The sequence below is a fragment of the Triturus cristatus genome, chromosome 1_1 (genome assembly GCF_964204655.1).
Source record: "Triturus cristatus chromosome 1_1, aTriCri1.1, whole genome shotgun sequence".
NCBI classification, from domain to species: domain Eukaryota; kingdom Metazoa; phylum Chordata; class Amphibia; order Caudata; family Salamandridae; genus Triturus; species Triturus cristatus.
Genome location: NC_140579.1, coordinates 31,551,094 through 31,566,084, shown reverse-complemented (window position 1 = coordinate 31,566,084; position 14,991 = coordinate 31,551,094). Strand labels below are relative to the sequence as shown.

Genomic DNA, 14,991 nt, shown 5'->3' with positions numbered 1-14,991 from the left:
CCCTTAGACTGGAGCCTCTGGAGTCCCTGTAAAATGAATGACTGAGTGAGGGTCTGTTAAAGCCAGCTTTAGGGTCCGTGTGAGGATGCCCCTTAGACTGGAGCCTCTGGAGTCCCTGTAATATGAATGACTGAGTGAGGGTCTGTTAAAGCCAGCTTTAGGGTCCGTGTGAGGATGCCCCTTAGACTGGAGCCTCTGGAGTCCCTGTAATATGAATGACTGAGTGAGGGTCTGTTAAAGCCAGCTTTAGGGTCCGTGTGAGGATGCCCCTTAGACTGGAGCCTCTGGAGTCCCTGTAATATGAATGACTGAGTGAGGGTCTGTTAAAGCAATCTTTAGGGTCCGTGTGAGGATGCCCCTTAGACTGGAGCCTCTGGAGTCCCTGTAATATGAATGACTGAGTGAGGTTCTGTTAAAGCCAGCTTTAGGGTCCGTGTGAGGATGCCCCTTAGACTGGAGCCTCTGGAGTCCCTGTAATATGAATGACTGAGTGAGGGTCTGTTAAAGCCATCTTTAGGGTCCGTGTGAGGATGCCCCTTAGACTGGAGCCTCTGGAGTCCCTGTAATATGAATGACTGAGTGAGGTTCTGTTAAAGCCAGCTTTAGGGTCCGTGTGAGGATGCCCCTTAGACTGGAGCCTCTGGAGTCCCTGTAATATGAATGACTGAGTGAGGGTCTGTTAAAGCCAGTTTTAGGGTCCGTGTGAGGATGCCCCTTAGACTCGAGCCTCTGGAGTCCCTGTAATATGAATGACTGAGTGAGGGTCTGTTAAAGCCAGCTTTAGGGTCCGTGTGAGGATGCCCCTTAGACTCGAGCCTCTGGAGTCCCTGTAATATGAATGACTGAGTGAGGGTCTGTCAAAGCCAGCTTTAGGGTCCGTGTGAGGATGCCCCTTAGACTGGAGCCTCTGGAGTCCCTGTAATATGAATGACTGAGTGAGGGTTTGTTAAAGCCAGCTTTAGGGTCCGTGTGAGGATGCCCCTTAGACTGGAGCCTCTGGAGTCCCTGTAATAGGAATGACTGAGTGAGGGTCTGTTAAAGCCAGCTTTAGGGTCCGTGTGAGGATGCCCCTTAGACTGGAGCCTCTGGAGTCCCTGTAATATGAATGACTGAGTGAGGTTCTGTTAAAGCCAGCTTTAGGGTCCGTGTGAGGATGCCCCTTAGACTGGAGCCTCTGGAGTCCCTGTAATATGAATGACTGAGTGAGGGTCTGTTAAAGCCAGTTTTAGGGTCCGTGTGAGGATGCACCTTAGACTGGAGCCTCTGGAGTCCCTGTAATATGAATGACTGAGTGAGGGTCTGTTAAAGCCAGCTTTAGGGTCCGTGTGAGGATGCCCCTTAGACTGGAGCCTCTGGAGTCCCTGTAATATGAATGACTGAGTGAGGGTCTGTTAAAGCCAGCTTTAGGGTCCGTGTGAGGATGCCCCTTAGACTGGAGCCTCTGGAGTCCCTGTAATATGAATGACTGATTGAGGCTCTGTTAAAGCCAGCTTTAGGGTCCGTGTGAGGATGCCCCTTAGACTGGAGCCTCTGGAGTCCCTGTAATATGAATGACTGAGTGAGGGTTTGTTAAAGCCAGCTTTAGGGTCCGTGTGAGGATGCCCCTTAGACTGGAGCCTCTGGAGTCCCTGTAATATTTATGACTGAGTGAGGGTCTGTTAAAGCCATCTTTAGGGTCCGTGTGAGGATGCCCCTTAGCCTGGAGCCTCTGGAGTCCCTGTAATATGAATGACTGAGTGAGGGTCTGTTAAAGCCAGCTTTAGGGTCCGTGTGAGGATGCCCCTTAGACTGGAGCCTCTGGAGTCCCTGTAATATGAATGACTGAGTGAGGTTCTGTTAAAGCCAGCTTTAGGGTCCGTGTGAGGATGCCCCTTAGACTGGAGCCTCTGGAGTCCCTGTAATATGAATGACTGAGTGAGGGTCTGTTAAAGCCAGCTTTAGGGTCCATGTGAGGCTGAGGGGCTCAGGCCCTTACACAGAGGCTTTCAGCAGATTGTAAGACACTATAAAGGAGATTAAACGACCTTTGCTTGTCTGTAATGTGTATACATAACATATTGACTCCAAGCAGTGCTTAATTTGTAAAAGAAAGAGTGCTGGTGCCCGTAGTTCTGCGCAAAGGCCTGAATAGGATGTTAGTCCTATCTCCACCTCATGCCTCTTTACTCCACTGCCAGACACTGCTGCACCTTTATCTCATCCTTGCAGCTTCCTGCTTTCTCTCTTTGTGATGGTTTTTCCATACTTCTCTTCTTCCGTTTCTCTGATTTTGGTGGTTTTCCCTCTGTTGCTCTTAGTAAATGTCTGAGGTAGGAAAATAAGTGCTAGTCCCTAAAAATAGGTGCCAGTGTCCCCACCAGCAACCACTAGCTCAAATTAAGCACTGGTTACATGAATACACAGAGGGATGTATTGGGTGGATCCAGGAAGTGCTTGTAAGCTCCCAGGACTAATGCTCTTTCAGAGACCTGACGTGGGTGACTCTGTACCACAACCAGTCTTTCAGAGGCACCATCATATCATGACACCTCCTGGTTTTCTTGCAATGTTGAAATAAGTGAATTGTAATTGACCACGTCCCAAAGCCCGCCATCTTTACTAACCCCAAAACTCTCCTTTCAGGATACAAAGTCAAGGTGGTGGAGTTTGCTGAGCTGAACAGTTTTGTGGTTTACAAGGCACAGATCCTCGAAGTCCTGCAACGTTGTATGTATCAAACGGCACAAGGCCTGCTGAAATGCCGGGGGGAAGGATAAGTGGGGGGGGCTTGGATCCAGGGTGGAAGGAAAGTTGCATAGTTTGGGGCTGATGGGAATACAGATTTGTAGAGTTTGCGTCTGAAGTTGGAGCATGTGGAGAGTTCTTGCTTTCTCTGGATATGAATGTCCCTATTCATATAATTATGCTCTCTGCCAGGGATTAATAGCTATTTATTCTATTGTATTTATTTGATATATTTTTGTCGCTACATACATTACACAAGTATTTGTAAAGCGCACGTTCACCCGTAGGTATCTTGGCGCTGAATAACAGATGTTTATTGTTACCCAACTCAATGGTACTCATTTTATCGACCTCAGATGGATGAAAGGCTGAGTGGACCCGCCAGGATTTGAACCTGTGACCATGAGGTCGAACACAGGCCCCTGCAGTGGAAGCATGAGTCCACTGAGCCACCAGACCCAGCCAGACTGTCATCTGAAAGGTTTTGGTGGGAAGAAGGCAGTCTAGAAACAAGTGATCCTAACATCATGAGTGAGAATGCTGGGGGCTGGACACCCGTCGACAACGAGTGGATTTCCAAACAGTAAATCCTCTGTGGGGTTGAGCTGGATGGATGGGGTTTTGGAAACAGTGGTGGCTTAAGAGTGCAGGAACCCCCTACTTACTGGCTTATGTTTGGCAGGTTAGGTCTGCTGCAGGTTCAGAGGCATTTGTTCGGCAGATATTTTTTGAAGATGTTATTTAGGTGAGCTTGAACCCACCGGTGCAGGTCTCAAGTGTGTTCGCTCTTTTATCGGTGGCAAGTGTAGAGTGTTCAGTGCAGGGGTCATGTGAGCTGCGGGACGCGGTCTTAAAGTGAGACGTGCGGCATGATTTGTTGCCCTTCGCAGACTCCTGATTCTTTTAGCTAGTAGCCTAGTGTAGTCATCAGTACAGTGCCCCACACTGTTGGAGGGCCAGTGAGGGTAACATTCTTCCTCGTGTATATGGATGCTGGAAGACTCTTTTGATCACCCTTTTAAGTCCGTACATCAACTTCTCCTCTGAGTCAAGTGTGACCGCAGTTCAAGCACTGAAGCTCTTCCCAAGGTGGTCCAAGCCAATAAGAATAATGGACACGGGAGTCGGACCCTCACGCAGACTCCCTCACTGAGGCCGAGCTGGCTTCGCTGCACCCAGTCTTGCTCCTCGCTAGGTATGGTCACGTAACCCGTCCTGCAGCTTCGGGTGCAGCTGGGTATCATCAGCGAACATGTGAAAACCCGAGGTACGACTCAGTGATCTTGGAACGAGGAGCCTTGTATGCAATGAAAGGCAGGAAAAGTATGCATTCTCCTGGCATCCTGCTGGAGACGTGGCCATGGTGGAAAGGAAGGTGGCAATCTTTCCATGTATCGCCCTCTTTGGATTTCTACCTTAAGAGTGGAATGATTTAGCTATCAGTCACGACTCTTGAGAGCAGAGAGACAAAACTATTGACCTTTCTACTAACTTTTTGCATTTGGCAAGTGTATTTGAGGGAAGTCACAAATCTGATCCAATGACTCCACATATAGCCCCTGATGCTACCTGTGCAACACCTGTGACCACACAGCAAGCCACCTAGCTGAGAGGAGGCGGGGCTGGTCTCTGTGAAGACCCTCTCCCACCGGTGACCCTGCAGCCATCAGCAACCCTTCCCATCATGCCATGTTTTCATACAACTTTCATACAACTTTCTACACGGTGTTAAAAGCCTATGTATGTCACCCCCCTATGTCTTTATTGCAGTCACCTTCTCTGTATGCCTGCTGTAAACTGGTGAAGCCTTTGGTATAGACTGTATTTGCATAATGTGCTCCAGTGCTCTTCAGGGTCACATTCTTCTACAGAGAAGAGCCTCTACATGAAAGGTGCCTCAGAAGAAGTCCAAGCTGGGCACTTATGCTCCGGGGACACAGGGCTCCAAAACAGAGTGTGAATCCAATGGGCAGCACCCATAGGGCCACCACCTCAGGCCTGTAACTGAGGGGACAGCACTTGTGTAGCACATTATAGGGAGATAACCCCCTCTAGTCACCTGATGCAGACTGTTTTCTGTCTCAAGCTCCTTGGCGAACTGAAGGCTGGGTGCAGAGGGTGGTTTTGCCTAAATCTGGATTCTGAGTTGTGCACAAACAAGGCAGAAAGCCATGAATTTACCCACAGAATTCCTGAAGATAGTACTGAAAAAGCAGGGTAAAATGTGCAGTAAGACGATGGCGTTAAGTCACATGTTATGCCTCATCCTGTGGGACTTTGAATTGAGAGGTCAAATGTCCAGGGGCGGGTTAGCGCTGCAAACCGGTGTGACCTCTGGTGTGACCTCTGGCGTGATGGTCCTAGTCCAAGTCCCTCTAACCTAAGGTCAAATGCCTGGTTTCCATAGTTTCTAATGGCCAATCATATCTTTCTATTCATAAAACAAAGGTGAACTTGCAGCATGAAAGTATCAACAAGACTAAACAATATGGCGGTAAACGTGTCATCTCGATTCACATATTAATGATACTCTCCATAACTAAAAAATAAAATAAAAAATGCTAGCTGCTACAGTGAGCGTCCATGACATTATGGCAACATCCCTGGCTGAACGCAATACATATGTCATCCTACATAGTAAGCACATATGATCCAAACATCCCTGTGCATGGCTAAGAATGTCACGCTTTCTAAAAAGAGATAAATGATGCTGAAATTAGGCATAGGATAGAAAATAGAACAGGCACACACGGCAGCCGTCACAACAGTACAACTGATGCAGCCGACACCGTCACACTTCCATAGACACCAATGACACCATCCATTTCCATGCTGCCATTTGGCAACTAATCCTCAGACTGTGACACTAAGAGCTTCTGTCGATTCCACAAACCCTCACAATGTATTTATTTATTTGAGAGGTTTTATATAGCGCTGGCTAGACCTAGAGGTATCAGAGCGCTTTACATGCGTAAGAAGATGGTAATGGTATAGAACAAAAATTTAACAGCATGGAATACCAACAAGTAAACTAAATAGAAACGTCCAGAATTTACACATATAAAATAGTTAGATAGATAGAGCGAGGGCTATATACATGTATAACATGAAAGTGGATTTTGTATAATGGTATGTGATGGAGAAGGGCAGGAAGGGCAGCAGGTATTAGGAAGTTAGATGTGAGAAAGGGGGAGGGAAGCAGAGGGGGAAGTTTTGGTGGGAGAGGGTGGAGTGGGAGGGGGATGGGAAGGACTATGAGAGGTAGTGGATAAGAGCAGTGAGGAAGGGAGAAAGCTGGGTGAGTGGAATGTAGAGGGAGGGGAGGGGGGAGGAGAGAGACAATAGGAATGTGGGGGGGAACCAGAAAGGTGCAAGGGGTGAGGGAAAATTCAGGGTGCTGGCTAAGACCCTCAATATTTATTGAGGAGGTGGATTTTGAGGTCTTTTTTGAAGCTGATGTAGGAAGGGTTGCGTCGCAGGTCTTTGTGGAGGGAGTTCCAGATGTTTGGGGCATTACCAGAGAAGGAGCGGGATTGTGTGGATTTCTTTTTTAGTAGGGGTGGGACTAGGAGGAGAGCATTGGTGCTTGTCATGGGTCGTGTGCTGCCCACTTTGCAGAGTTTATTGAGGAGGTATGGCGGTGTATTTTGATGGAGGTCTTTGTGAGTAATGCAAGCAGTTTTGTAGGTGGATCTGCCTTTGATGGGGAGCCATTTAAGGGATTTGAGGGCTGGGGAGATGTGGTCGAAGCGTTTGCAGTCAGTGATGAGCCTGGCTGCAAGGTTGAGCACAGATTTGAGTGGAGCAAGGTGGACCTTGGGATTTCGGGGTGGATGGCGTTACCATAATCAATACGTGAAAGTACCAGAGATTGAACTACTAATTTAAAGTCATCTGAAGGAACAAAGGTCTTAATTTTCTTTAGATGACGGAGAATGAAGAGGTGTCCTTTAGCCGAGTTTTTGATGTGCACATTTAGGGTTAGGCTATTATCGATGGAGATACCAAGGGATTTTACTGAGTTGGACAGGGAGAGTGTGCAGTTGAGGGCATTAAGGTCGGGGATCCATGTTTGAATGGGGAGAGGGTTGTTTTTGGGGAGAGAGGAATGATTTTAGTTATTTTGGAGTTGAGTTTGAGATAATTTAATTGTAACCAGGATTGAATCTTAGAGAGGGTGTTGTTAAGGTGTAGGATGTCCGCGTGGGTTTTGATCTTATAGTAGAGTTGGGTACCATCGGCATAGAGGTGGTAGTTGATTCCCGTTTGTTTAAGAATGAATGTGAGGGGTTCCATAAACAGGTTAAAGAGAGAGCGAGAGAGAATGGATCCCTGGGGGACTCCTAGGGAGACCGGAGTGGGGTTTGATAAGCAATCGAGAATTTTAATTTGCTGTGTACGGTGCTGGAGATAGGAGACAAACGATTTATGGGCAGTACCATTGAGGCCGAAGCGATCTCTGAGAACATTTAAGAAGGGCTGAGTGGTTAACTGTGTGGAACGGAGCAGAGACATCAAGGAGGATAAGAAGGCAGGTCTCGCCATTGTCGAGGGAGTGGTGGATGTCATCGACAGTGTTAAGCATGGCAGTTTCAGTGCTGTAACCTTTCCTGAAGCCTGGCTGTAGGGGGTCCAGTAGGTGGATGTCATCGACAATGTTAAGCATGGCAGTTTCGGTGCTGCAGCCTTTCCTGAAGCCTGGCTGTAGGGGGTCCAGTAGGTGGATGTCATCGACAGTGTTAAGCATGGCAGTTTCGGTGCTGCAACCTTTCCTGAAGCCTGACTGTAGGGGGTCCAGTAGGTTGAAGTTTTCGATGTGTTTATCTAATTGGAGCTGGACACACTTTGAGGGCTTTGGAAAGAACGGGGAGATTAGAGATGGGGCGGAGATTGTTAAGGTCATTGGGGTCGGCCGTAGGGTTTTTAAGAATGGGAGTGATTTGCCCAAGTTGAAGGGAAATAGGGACGCAACCCATGGCAAGGGAGGTGTTGATGATAGAGGTCCAGGAGGGGGGCAATGATGTGCTTTAGGTCTTGGACAAGGTTAGCAGGGAGGGGGTCTTTAGTGCGGGAGGACGGTTTAAGTTTAGCAATGATGTTAAAGACAATAAAACATGACTCCATCCGAACAGCATGGTTGCTTCCCTACCCCTCCTGACACATGTGAGAGGGCACATTAGTCCCTTTCAAGCTTCTTCCTTTCATGCAAGTCCCGCCACGTTGCATGCGCATGAGGCCAAGAGTTGAAGGGGAGCAGTTTGAAAGCTTTGAGTGGCCATGCGATGCGCGCAACCTGTAAAGTGTGTCACAGTATGGTCGCAAAGGTATCTTTAGCCTCTAGCTTCCTGCAGCTATTTTGCTATTTCTCTCTTTCTTCAAATCCATTTGAAGTCAAATGATTCATGATATAGTAATTCTGCGTAGTAGACAATATTTTGGGCGATCCATATGGACGTTGGTTCACCAAAATGCCTGGTACAGCGGCAGTGAGATCACATTCCTTAAGATTGAGCCCCAGTCTCGCCCTTTGCCCATCGCTAGCCTCTTACTTGAAGGCATGAAGGGAATACTACAAAGAGTAATTATAGTTAATTGATTTATCCTGATCTTCAATCCTGTGGCTGCCTACATGCCCCCTGAGACCATGGGTAGCAGGGGCAGTGCCAGGGATAGCAAAGGGGCAGCCAGGAGCAGCGGCTGAACGGCCTGATTATGTTTATTCAAAACTCGCTTTCATGGTTTCGTGGCACCAGAAGATCATCGTCAGAATCTCTCCTGCCATCACTATTGTGTTGTTAACATAGTTTACAAATATAGTACCCCCATGAAGCTAATAAGAGGAATTGTACATCCAATGGAATGATATTTAAGTAAACTATAATTAGAGCACAAGATTTATGTTCGACAATATGTGTGTATATGATATTTTGGCATCCATCCATTGAGATCTGTATTTGAGGTAGGAAAAATGCGTTTCTGTATAACATTTTGGTAATTGTTACCCGCAAAGCCGGATGGGATACTTGGTATACTTACTTCATGTGAATCAACCATACAAAAATTGTATTTTTGAATACAAACTAATGAAGATTCTGTTATCCATTCTTTCTCGCTCTCTCTCTCCCTCTCTCTCTCTCTCCCCCTCCCCATCCCTCTGTTTCTCTCTCTCCCTCTTTATCTATCTCTCTCTTTCTCTCCCTTCCTCCCTCTCTCTCTCGCCCTCTCTCTCCCCGCTCTCTCTGTCTCTCTCTCTCCCTCTCTCTCTTCCTCTCTCTCTCTCTCTCTGCCCTCTCACCATCGTGCAGCCAAGGATGAAAAGATTAAGGCGGGACATTTCCGAAATTTCATTCAGCGCAAAGCATGCCGGATGGAGCTGAAGAATGGAAAGGAGTACCTTTTGATGGGCCAGGATGGGGACACAAACGACACTGATGGAGAGTGAGTGACAGCTTAGAGACACACATATCCCCTCCCCCGTCTCTCAGTCTCTCCTCTCTCAACTGTCTTAACCCATGGAAATAATTTAGTGTATCAAGCCATTACAGTTTAGCTATAATTTAACTATCAGGATCATTTGTGGAAAGAAAAGGTATAACATCCTTACAGTGTTTCTTCCCATTATCCTTGCCTGAAGCAAATCTATAAATCAAAATATAATACCCAGAAGTAGCTCCTTACCTCTTGCTGGTGTTACTTCCAGATTGAGTGCCGTACCGAATACTTAGTATAAGATTAAGATTATTAGCTGGGAAACAATATTTACAGAACTGAGCTGCTTAAGTGTCACTTAGGTGCAAAAAATGTTGGATTTGTGTATTTAAATTTAAAATTCTGATTTCACAGAATCAGGAATTGTGCATTTTTCCAAACAAAAATGTATGCATGTAGGGAGAGTTAAATGGAGCAATGGAATGACATGTTTTGGGATGCCCATTCAACCTCTGGAGAACACCAACACATTCAGATCTTTTTTGTCACCCACAAATGTTTACCATCATGAATTCCACTCTAGAGGCACACAGAAAACTGCCATATGAGTCAAGGTCCTTCCTTGTGTTGTGTTATGTTAAAATGAATTTATATAGCGCACGTACACCCGGAGGTTTCATGGCGCTTAATTGTCATGATAGAGCGCGGCGGACAAATTAATTGCAAGATAGTGCAAACAGCTGTGTTTTCAAGGCCTTTCTAAAGCTCAGAAGATTGTTTAGCATACGGATGTCAAGAGGTAGCGAGTTCCATAGGCCAGGTGTAAGGTACGAGAATCTGCACCCTCCCTGGCGTTTCCGTTTAATGGTTGGAGTAGCAAGTATGCCAGACCGTAGAGAGCGTCGTGGTATGTGTTTTATGATCAAGTTGCTGAGAAATGTAGGGCTCTTGCAATGTAGAGATTTGAAGAGGAGGCAGCCAATCTTGAAGGCTGCCCGTTGAGCAACAGGGAGCCAGTGTAGTTTAGCCAGAAGGGGGCTGGCGGAATGCCATTTAGGTTGCTTGAATATCAATCTAGCTGCCTGGTTCTGTATCATTTGAAGACGTTTAAGCAGAAACAAGGGTAGGCCAAAGTAGATAGAATTACTAAAATCAAGACGCGAAAGTACAAGAGAGATCACCGCCTGAATGAGAGCCGAGGGGGTGAGAAGGTGAGCGATTTTTTTGAGTTTCCGCAACTGAAAAACACATGAGAAATCTACGGACCCCACCTGTCCCCTGAGCGAAAGGTCGGCGTTCAAAATCACTCCAAGGCTTTTTACAGAGGGAGAGGGAGAGGGAGGTGATCCGAGATTGTTGGGCCAAAATTGAGGGCCCCACATGGTTGCGCTAGTGCCTGGCAAGATTAGCTCAGTCTTGCCAGGGTTAAGTTTGAGGTGGTTAAGATTCATCCAGCGCTGAATGTGTAGCATGGTAGCTTGGAGTTAGGCCCATCTAGTGTAAAAGCTGGAGGTCATCTGCGTAGTTAAAAGTTGTGACCTTCATCTTTTTTAAGGAACTAATGAGGGGTCTGAGGTAGAGATTGAATAAAAGGGGGGAGAGTGACGAAGCCTGAGGCACTCCACAAGAGGTAGCCATCTTGGAGGCGGTGAAAGTGCCAAGTCGAACTGCCTGCGATCTGTCTTGAAGAAAGTATTTGATCCAATTGTAAGCCGAGCCTTGGATGCCTGCTTGTTTGACACGGGATAACAAGATATGGTGATCCACCGTGTCAAACGCGGCCGACAGATCTAAGAGGACAAGGGCCTGGTGAATGCCCTTATCCGCATTTGCTCGCAGGGTGTCCAGCACGGCAAGGATGACTGTCTCCATGGAGTGTGCGGGGCGGAACCCGGCTTGATTCGGTTCCAGGTACTCGGATTGTTCAATGAAGTTCGAAAGAGACTTATTGACGTGGGCCTCCATAATGTTTGCTAAAAAGGGAAGCAAGGAGATCAGGCGATGGTTGGAATGATTCAGGGGATCAGCCCCTGGTTTTTTAATAGTGGAACCACTATCGCATTCTTGAAGGCAGATGGAACCTTACCTTGGGTGAGGGATTTGTTTAAGAAGGGGAGTACAACATGAGGAAGGACAGATAGGACCTCTTTTAAGATGTAAGGGGGACAGCAGTCGTCAGGTGACCCAGTCTTAACTCGGACCAATAGTTCAGAGAAGAGCTGAGGACATAGAGTCGGAAAATGGTCCAGAGTAGCAGCGTTAGTCATGACCAGGTCAGTGTGGTCAGAGCAGCATGTAGCGGGAATACTGGCTTTTATTGTGGAGATCTTGTCCAAAAAAAATGAGTTCAAAGAACTACAAAACTCCTGAGTAGATGGCTGTTCAGGGTGAATTCTATCGGAATTACACAGATCATTGATAATGGAGAAGATCTCCTTAGATTTATTTTGAGCATTAAGAATTCTGGCGGAGAAGTGTGCAGCTTTGGCTTCGCGAATAGTCTTTTTGTAGTCATTGCGGGCTGTGGAGAACTGTAATTTATCCTCCAAAGTATAGTGCGATCTCCATTTTGTGAGAGGGACCAGAGCCAATGAGGCCTTTTGCTTGACACTGATACCTGGTGTCTATCCTGGGAGAAGACACTCTTCCCTGAATCTTGCTATGAGTCTCTGAAAACACGCAAACATCAGCAGCTCACCTTACAGAGGACGTCACCTTTTACATTCAAAGGTGGAGGCATCTCTGGATCTTGCTCACAGGTAAAGCACTGACAGGGGCAAAGACTGACTTGTGGCCCAGTTGTACTAGCACTTTGCTCCAGGTTTGCTTCACAAAAGTGACACAAACCAGTGCATAGTGTTGCATTGGGATTTACTTTCCAGCATAAATCTTGCATCATGCTGGAAAGTAATCTTGAAGCAACACTAAGTAGCTCTATGCCCTGCATTGTTTGGGTAGACCAGGGACGGTACATGGGCTTTCCCAAGGAACCACCCGTGGTTCATGACACGGAGCCCAATGCACTAAAAAGGTAACAAGGGCTTTGCGCCAAAAGTGAATGCATCCTTGAGGCAGGTATGACATTGGATGAAAGGTTTCTTTTCTCCAAACCTTCCCAGCTTTCTCTGTGTGCTGTCCTGTAAAGCCCACATGCACATGTGGAACAGATTTACACTATGTCTACGCATTGTATTCTGAACTGGAAGATTATCCATCCAGTACAAAGCCCATGCTAGACATCACACACTCGCAGCCCCGCACCATGAATGTGAATGGTCTTAAGGGTGCTCAGTGATGCTCCACCAGGAGCATTTTTGTGGGGCGTCATACCAGAGGTGTCCCCTCTACCATGACCCATTGGCACAGTAACTGTCTGCCTCCTAGATCTAAAGGTTGTATTTATTTTCTTGACCAGGGCCAAGGCATCGTTGAACTGTTCAAGGCCTCCTGGTCAGCGACTGCTCGTCATTACAGGTGCGGGGGCTCCACCTCCCCCCTCTTTCTCATAATGTAATAAAGTTTGTCAGACTGAGCAAAGGGCAGACTAACAGACACTCACCATGTCAGGGTCAGACATTTGCACTAATAGGTGCTGGCAGCCAGTGCCAAGGTTTGAGGGCAGTGACTTCATCAGCCTGGGAAAGCTCTAGGAGGAACCTCCCTTCTCACAGCGAGGGGTAGCGTCATGGATAGAGTCACTGATTTAAGCCCTCAGTGGCCCAGGACAGACTGTCTGACAGGGGTGATGCTTCACATCACCCTTCACTAATCAGCCACAGTATGAGGTGGGATCCACAAGTCTCAATGATTCCACCCCTCTCTGTGGATTAGAGAAGATGCCAGTGTCATTGGCTAACCCTTAACAAGGGGTAGCCAATGAGAGGAGGTGGGGGGATCCACAAGTCTCAATGATTCCACCCCTCTCTGTGGATTAGAGAAGATGCCAGTCTCATTGGCTAATGCTTAACAAGGGGTAGCCAATGCGAGGAGGTGGTGGGATCTTCTGCTTTCAGCCTCCCTCCTGAAGCTTGCAGCTCCTTCCCGAGCCATTGTGCTTCTCCCTCCCTCACCCGCTGATTCTGCCATCACCCCGTGGCTCAGTAATCACCTTAATAGAAATGTGGGTGCTTGTGTTTATGTATGGATGTATATTTACTAACATATGTGTGCTTGTGAAAAAGTGTGTATGCTTGCGTGCTGGTGAATAGATGGGTCTGCATGTGTGCGCGCGTCTGTGGTTGTGAAAGGATGGGTATAAGTTGTGTCCATGGATGGTGTACGTGAGTGTGCACATGTGTCCCTGGTGCATTACTCCTCCAGGTTACCAGCCCCCACTAAATGCTGGTAATATTAGCAGCAGTACAGTTTAAACCAATTATAACTTTTTCTTAAGAAACCTTTGTGAATTCATCAAGACTGAGGACCAGGGCACATGTTTAGCTGTGTGATTCTGTGCAAACACACTCAGAGCCACTGTCCTTACGTTTGGTGTCTGCATTTCAGTTGCTAGCAATAAAAGCGAATACCTCAGCCCTTTCGTCTCTATCGAACACTCTGGCGTGTTACAAGTGCATGTGATAGAGCGGAGCATAGACATGTCTCGACAGATAGGGAAAGTAAAACATAACAACCTAAGCCAGTTTGACCTGCTGGTAATATGTGCAGGAATATGTATCAGGATATCGTGGAAAAAATATTGTGAGACAAAAATATTGCTGGAAAATTATCAAGTACCAAAATCTGTGACGATAAATATATATAGGTCAATATAGGCTTATTATACTGAAATGCATATGTAGGTAACTTGGCAATAACTAGCTTCACACCACCTAGATGTGGAGTTAAGAATGGTAAATCTATACTTATCTATATTTAACTTCACTACATTTTGGTTCTTGATGTTTAGGCCACAGTATGTTTGCATCACAATATTTCTATCCTCAATATTCTGACACACAACCATGTGCAACTGTGGGACAGTATAGTGTGTTTTACATCAGATTTGCAGTCATATAAAGATTAACCCTACTTGGTTCATCCCTACACATAGACATGGTATAATCCAAAACAAAATTTCAACAGCAGCTCATCACTGGGTGTCGTATCATCTCTGAAGAGTTTCCCTCCTGCCTGCAGCTCTGCCACTTTTGTTGCCCTTACACTTCCTGTAAGGTTCTCCCAAGCCCTCTTCCACTCTCCATTTGAAACCCCAACCCACTTTTAATCCCATTATTTTCAAATCATATTCATATGTAATGCTTCCTTTTGTCTCTTCCTCGCTTCTTCCCTAATAGGCTGCAGTACTTGCTTGAGTCCAACTCCTGGATCGAGGAGCTTGCGACCGAAGGGAACTGCAGAGCCTCCATCCACCGTAGCAAGTGCCGGAAGATGCAGAAGTTCATGGAGGACTATCGGAACAATGGCTGCATGGTCTAGGGAGCCAGTACAGGGCTCCCAGAACAAGACCGTATAACCTTTACTTTTTGGCACAAGTCGTGTCCACTACAACTCTATTGATCTTTTCGTGAAAAGTAGATGGGATCTACTTTATGCATAGGCAGTTTTAATAAACAGAAGTAGATTTTGCTTTTTCTGTTTCTACGGTTACTGGAATGTGTCATTTCTTGATTTTCCTGTGTAAGACAGTGTTATTTGTGTGATAGTCACATGCTAGTCAGTACTTGAATCTGGCACAGCAGAGGGTCTAAAGGAAACTCTAGAAAGGAGGCAAGCCTTGGTATGGTGTCAAGTAGATATCATAAATGCAGCTAGATGGTACTTCCTTCAGTGCGTTGCATGTGGAGGTGGGTCAGAAGAAGATGCCTAATGAGTAGTCTG

General features: G+C 46.6%; 1 protein-coding gene across 1 annotated transcript in view; it reads left to right on the top strand.

Annotated features, from left to right (window-relative positions):
• The window catches only part of LOC146869242 (complement C4-like), a 550,923-nt gene extending 536,184 nt beyond the window's left edge, over positions 1–14,739 (top strand). Inside the window, exons 39-41 of the mRNA XM_085646117.1 lie at positions 2,623–2,706; positions 9,030–9,162; positions 14,448–14,739. Of these exons, the coding sequence (XP_085502243.1) occupies positions 2,623–2,706; positions 9,030–9,162; positions 14,448–14,589 (359 nt within the window). The 3' untranslated portion in view covers positions 14,590–14,739. The remainder of the gene's footprint in view (positions 1–2,622; positions 2,707–9,029; positions 9,163–14,447) is intronic.
• The last annotated feature ends 252 nt before the right edge of the window (positions 14,740–14,991 follow it).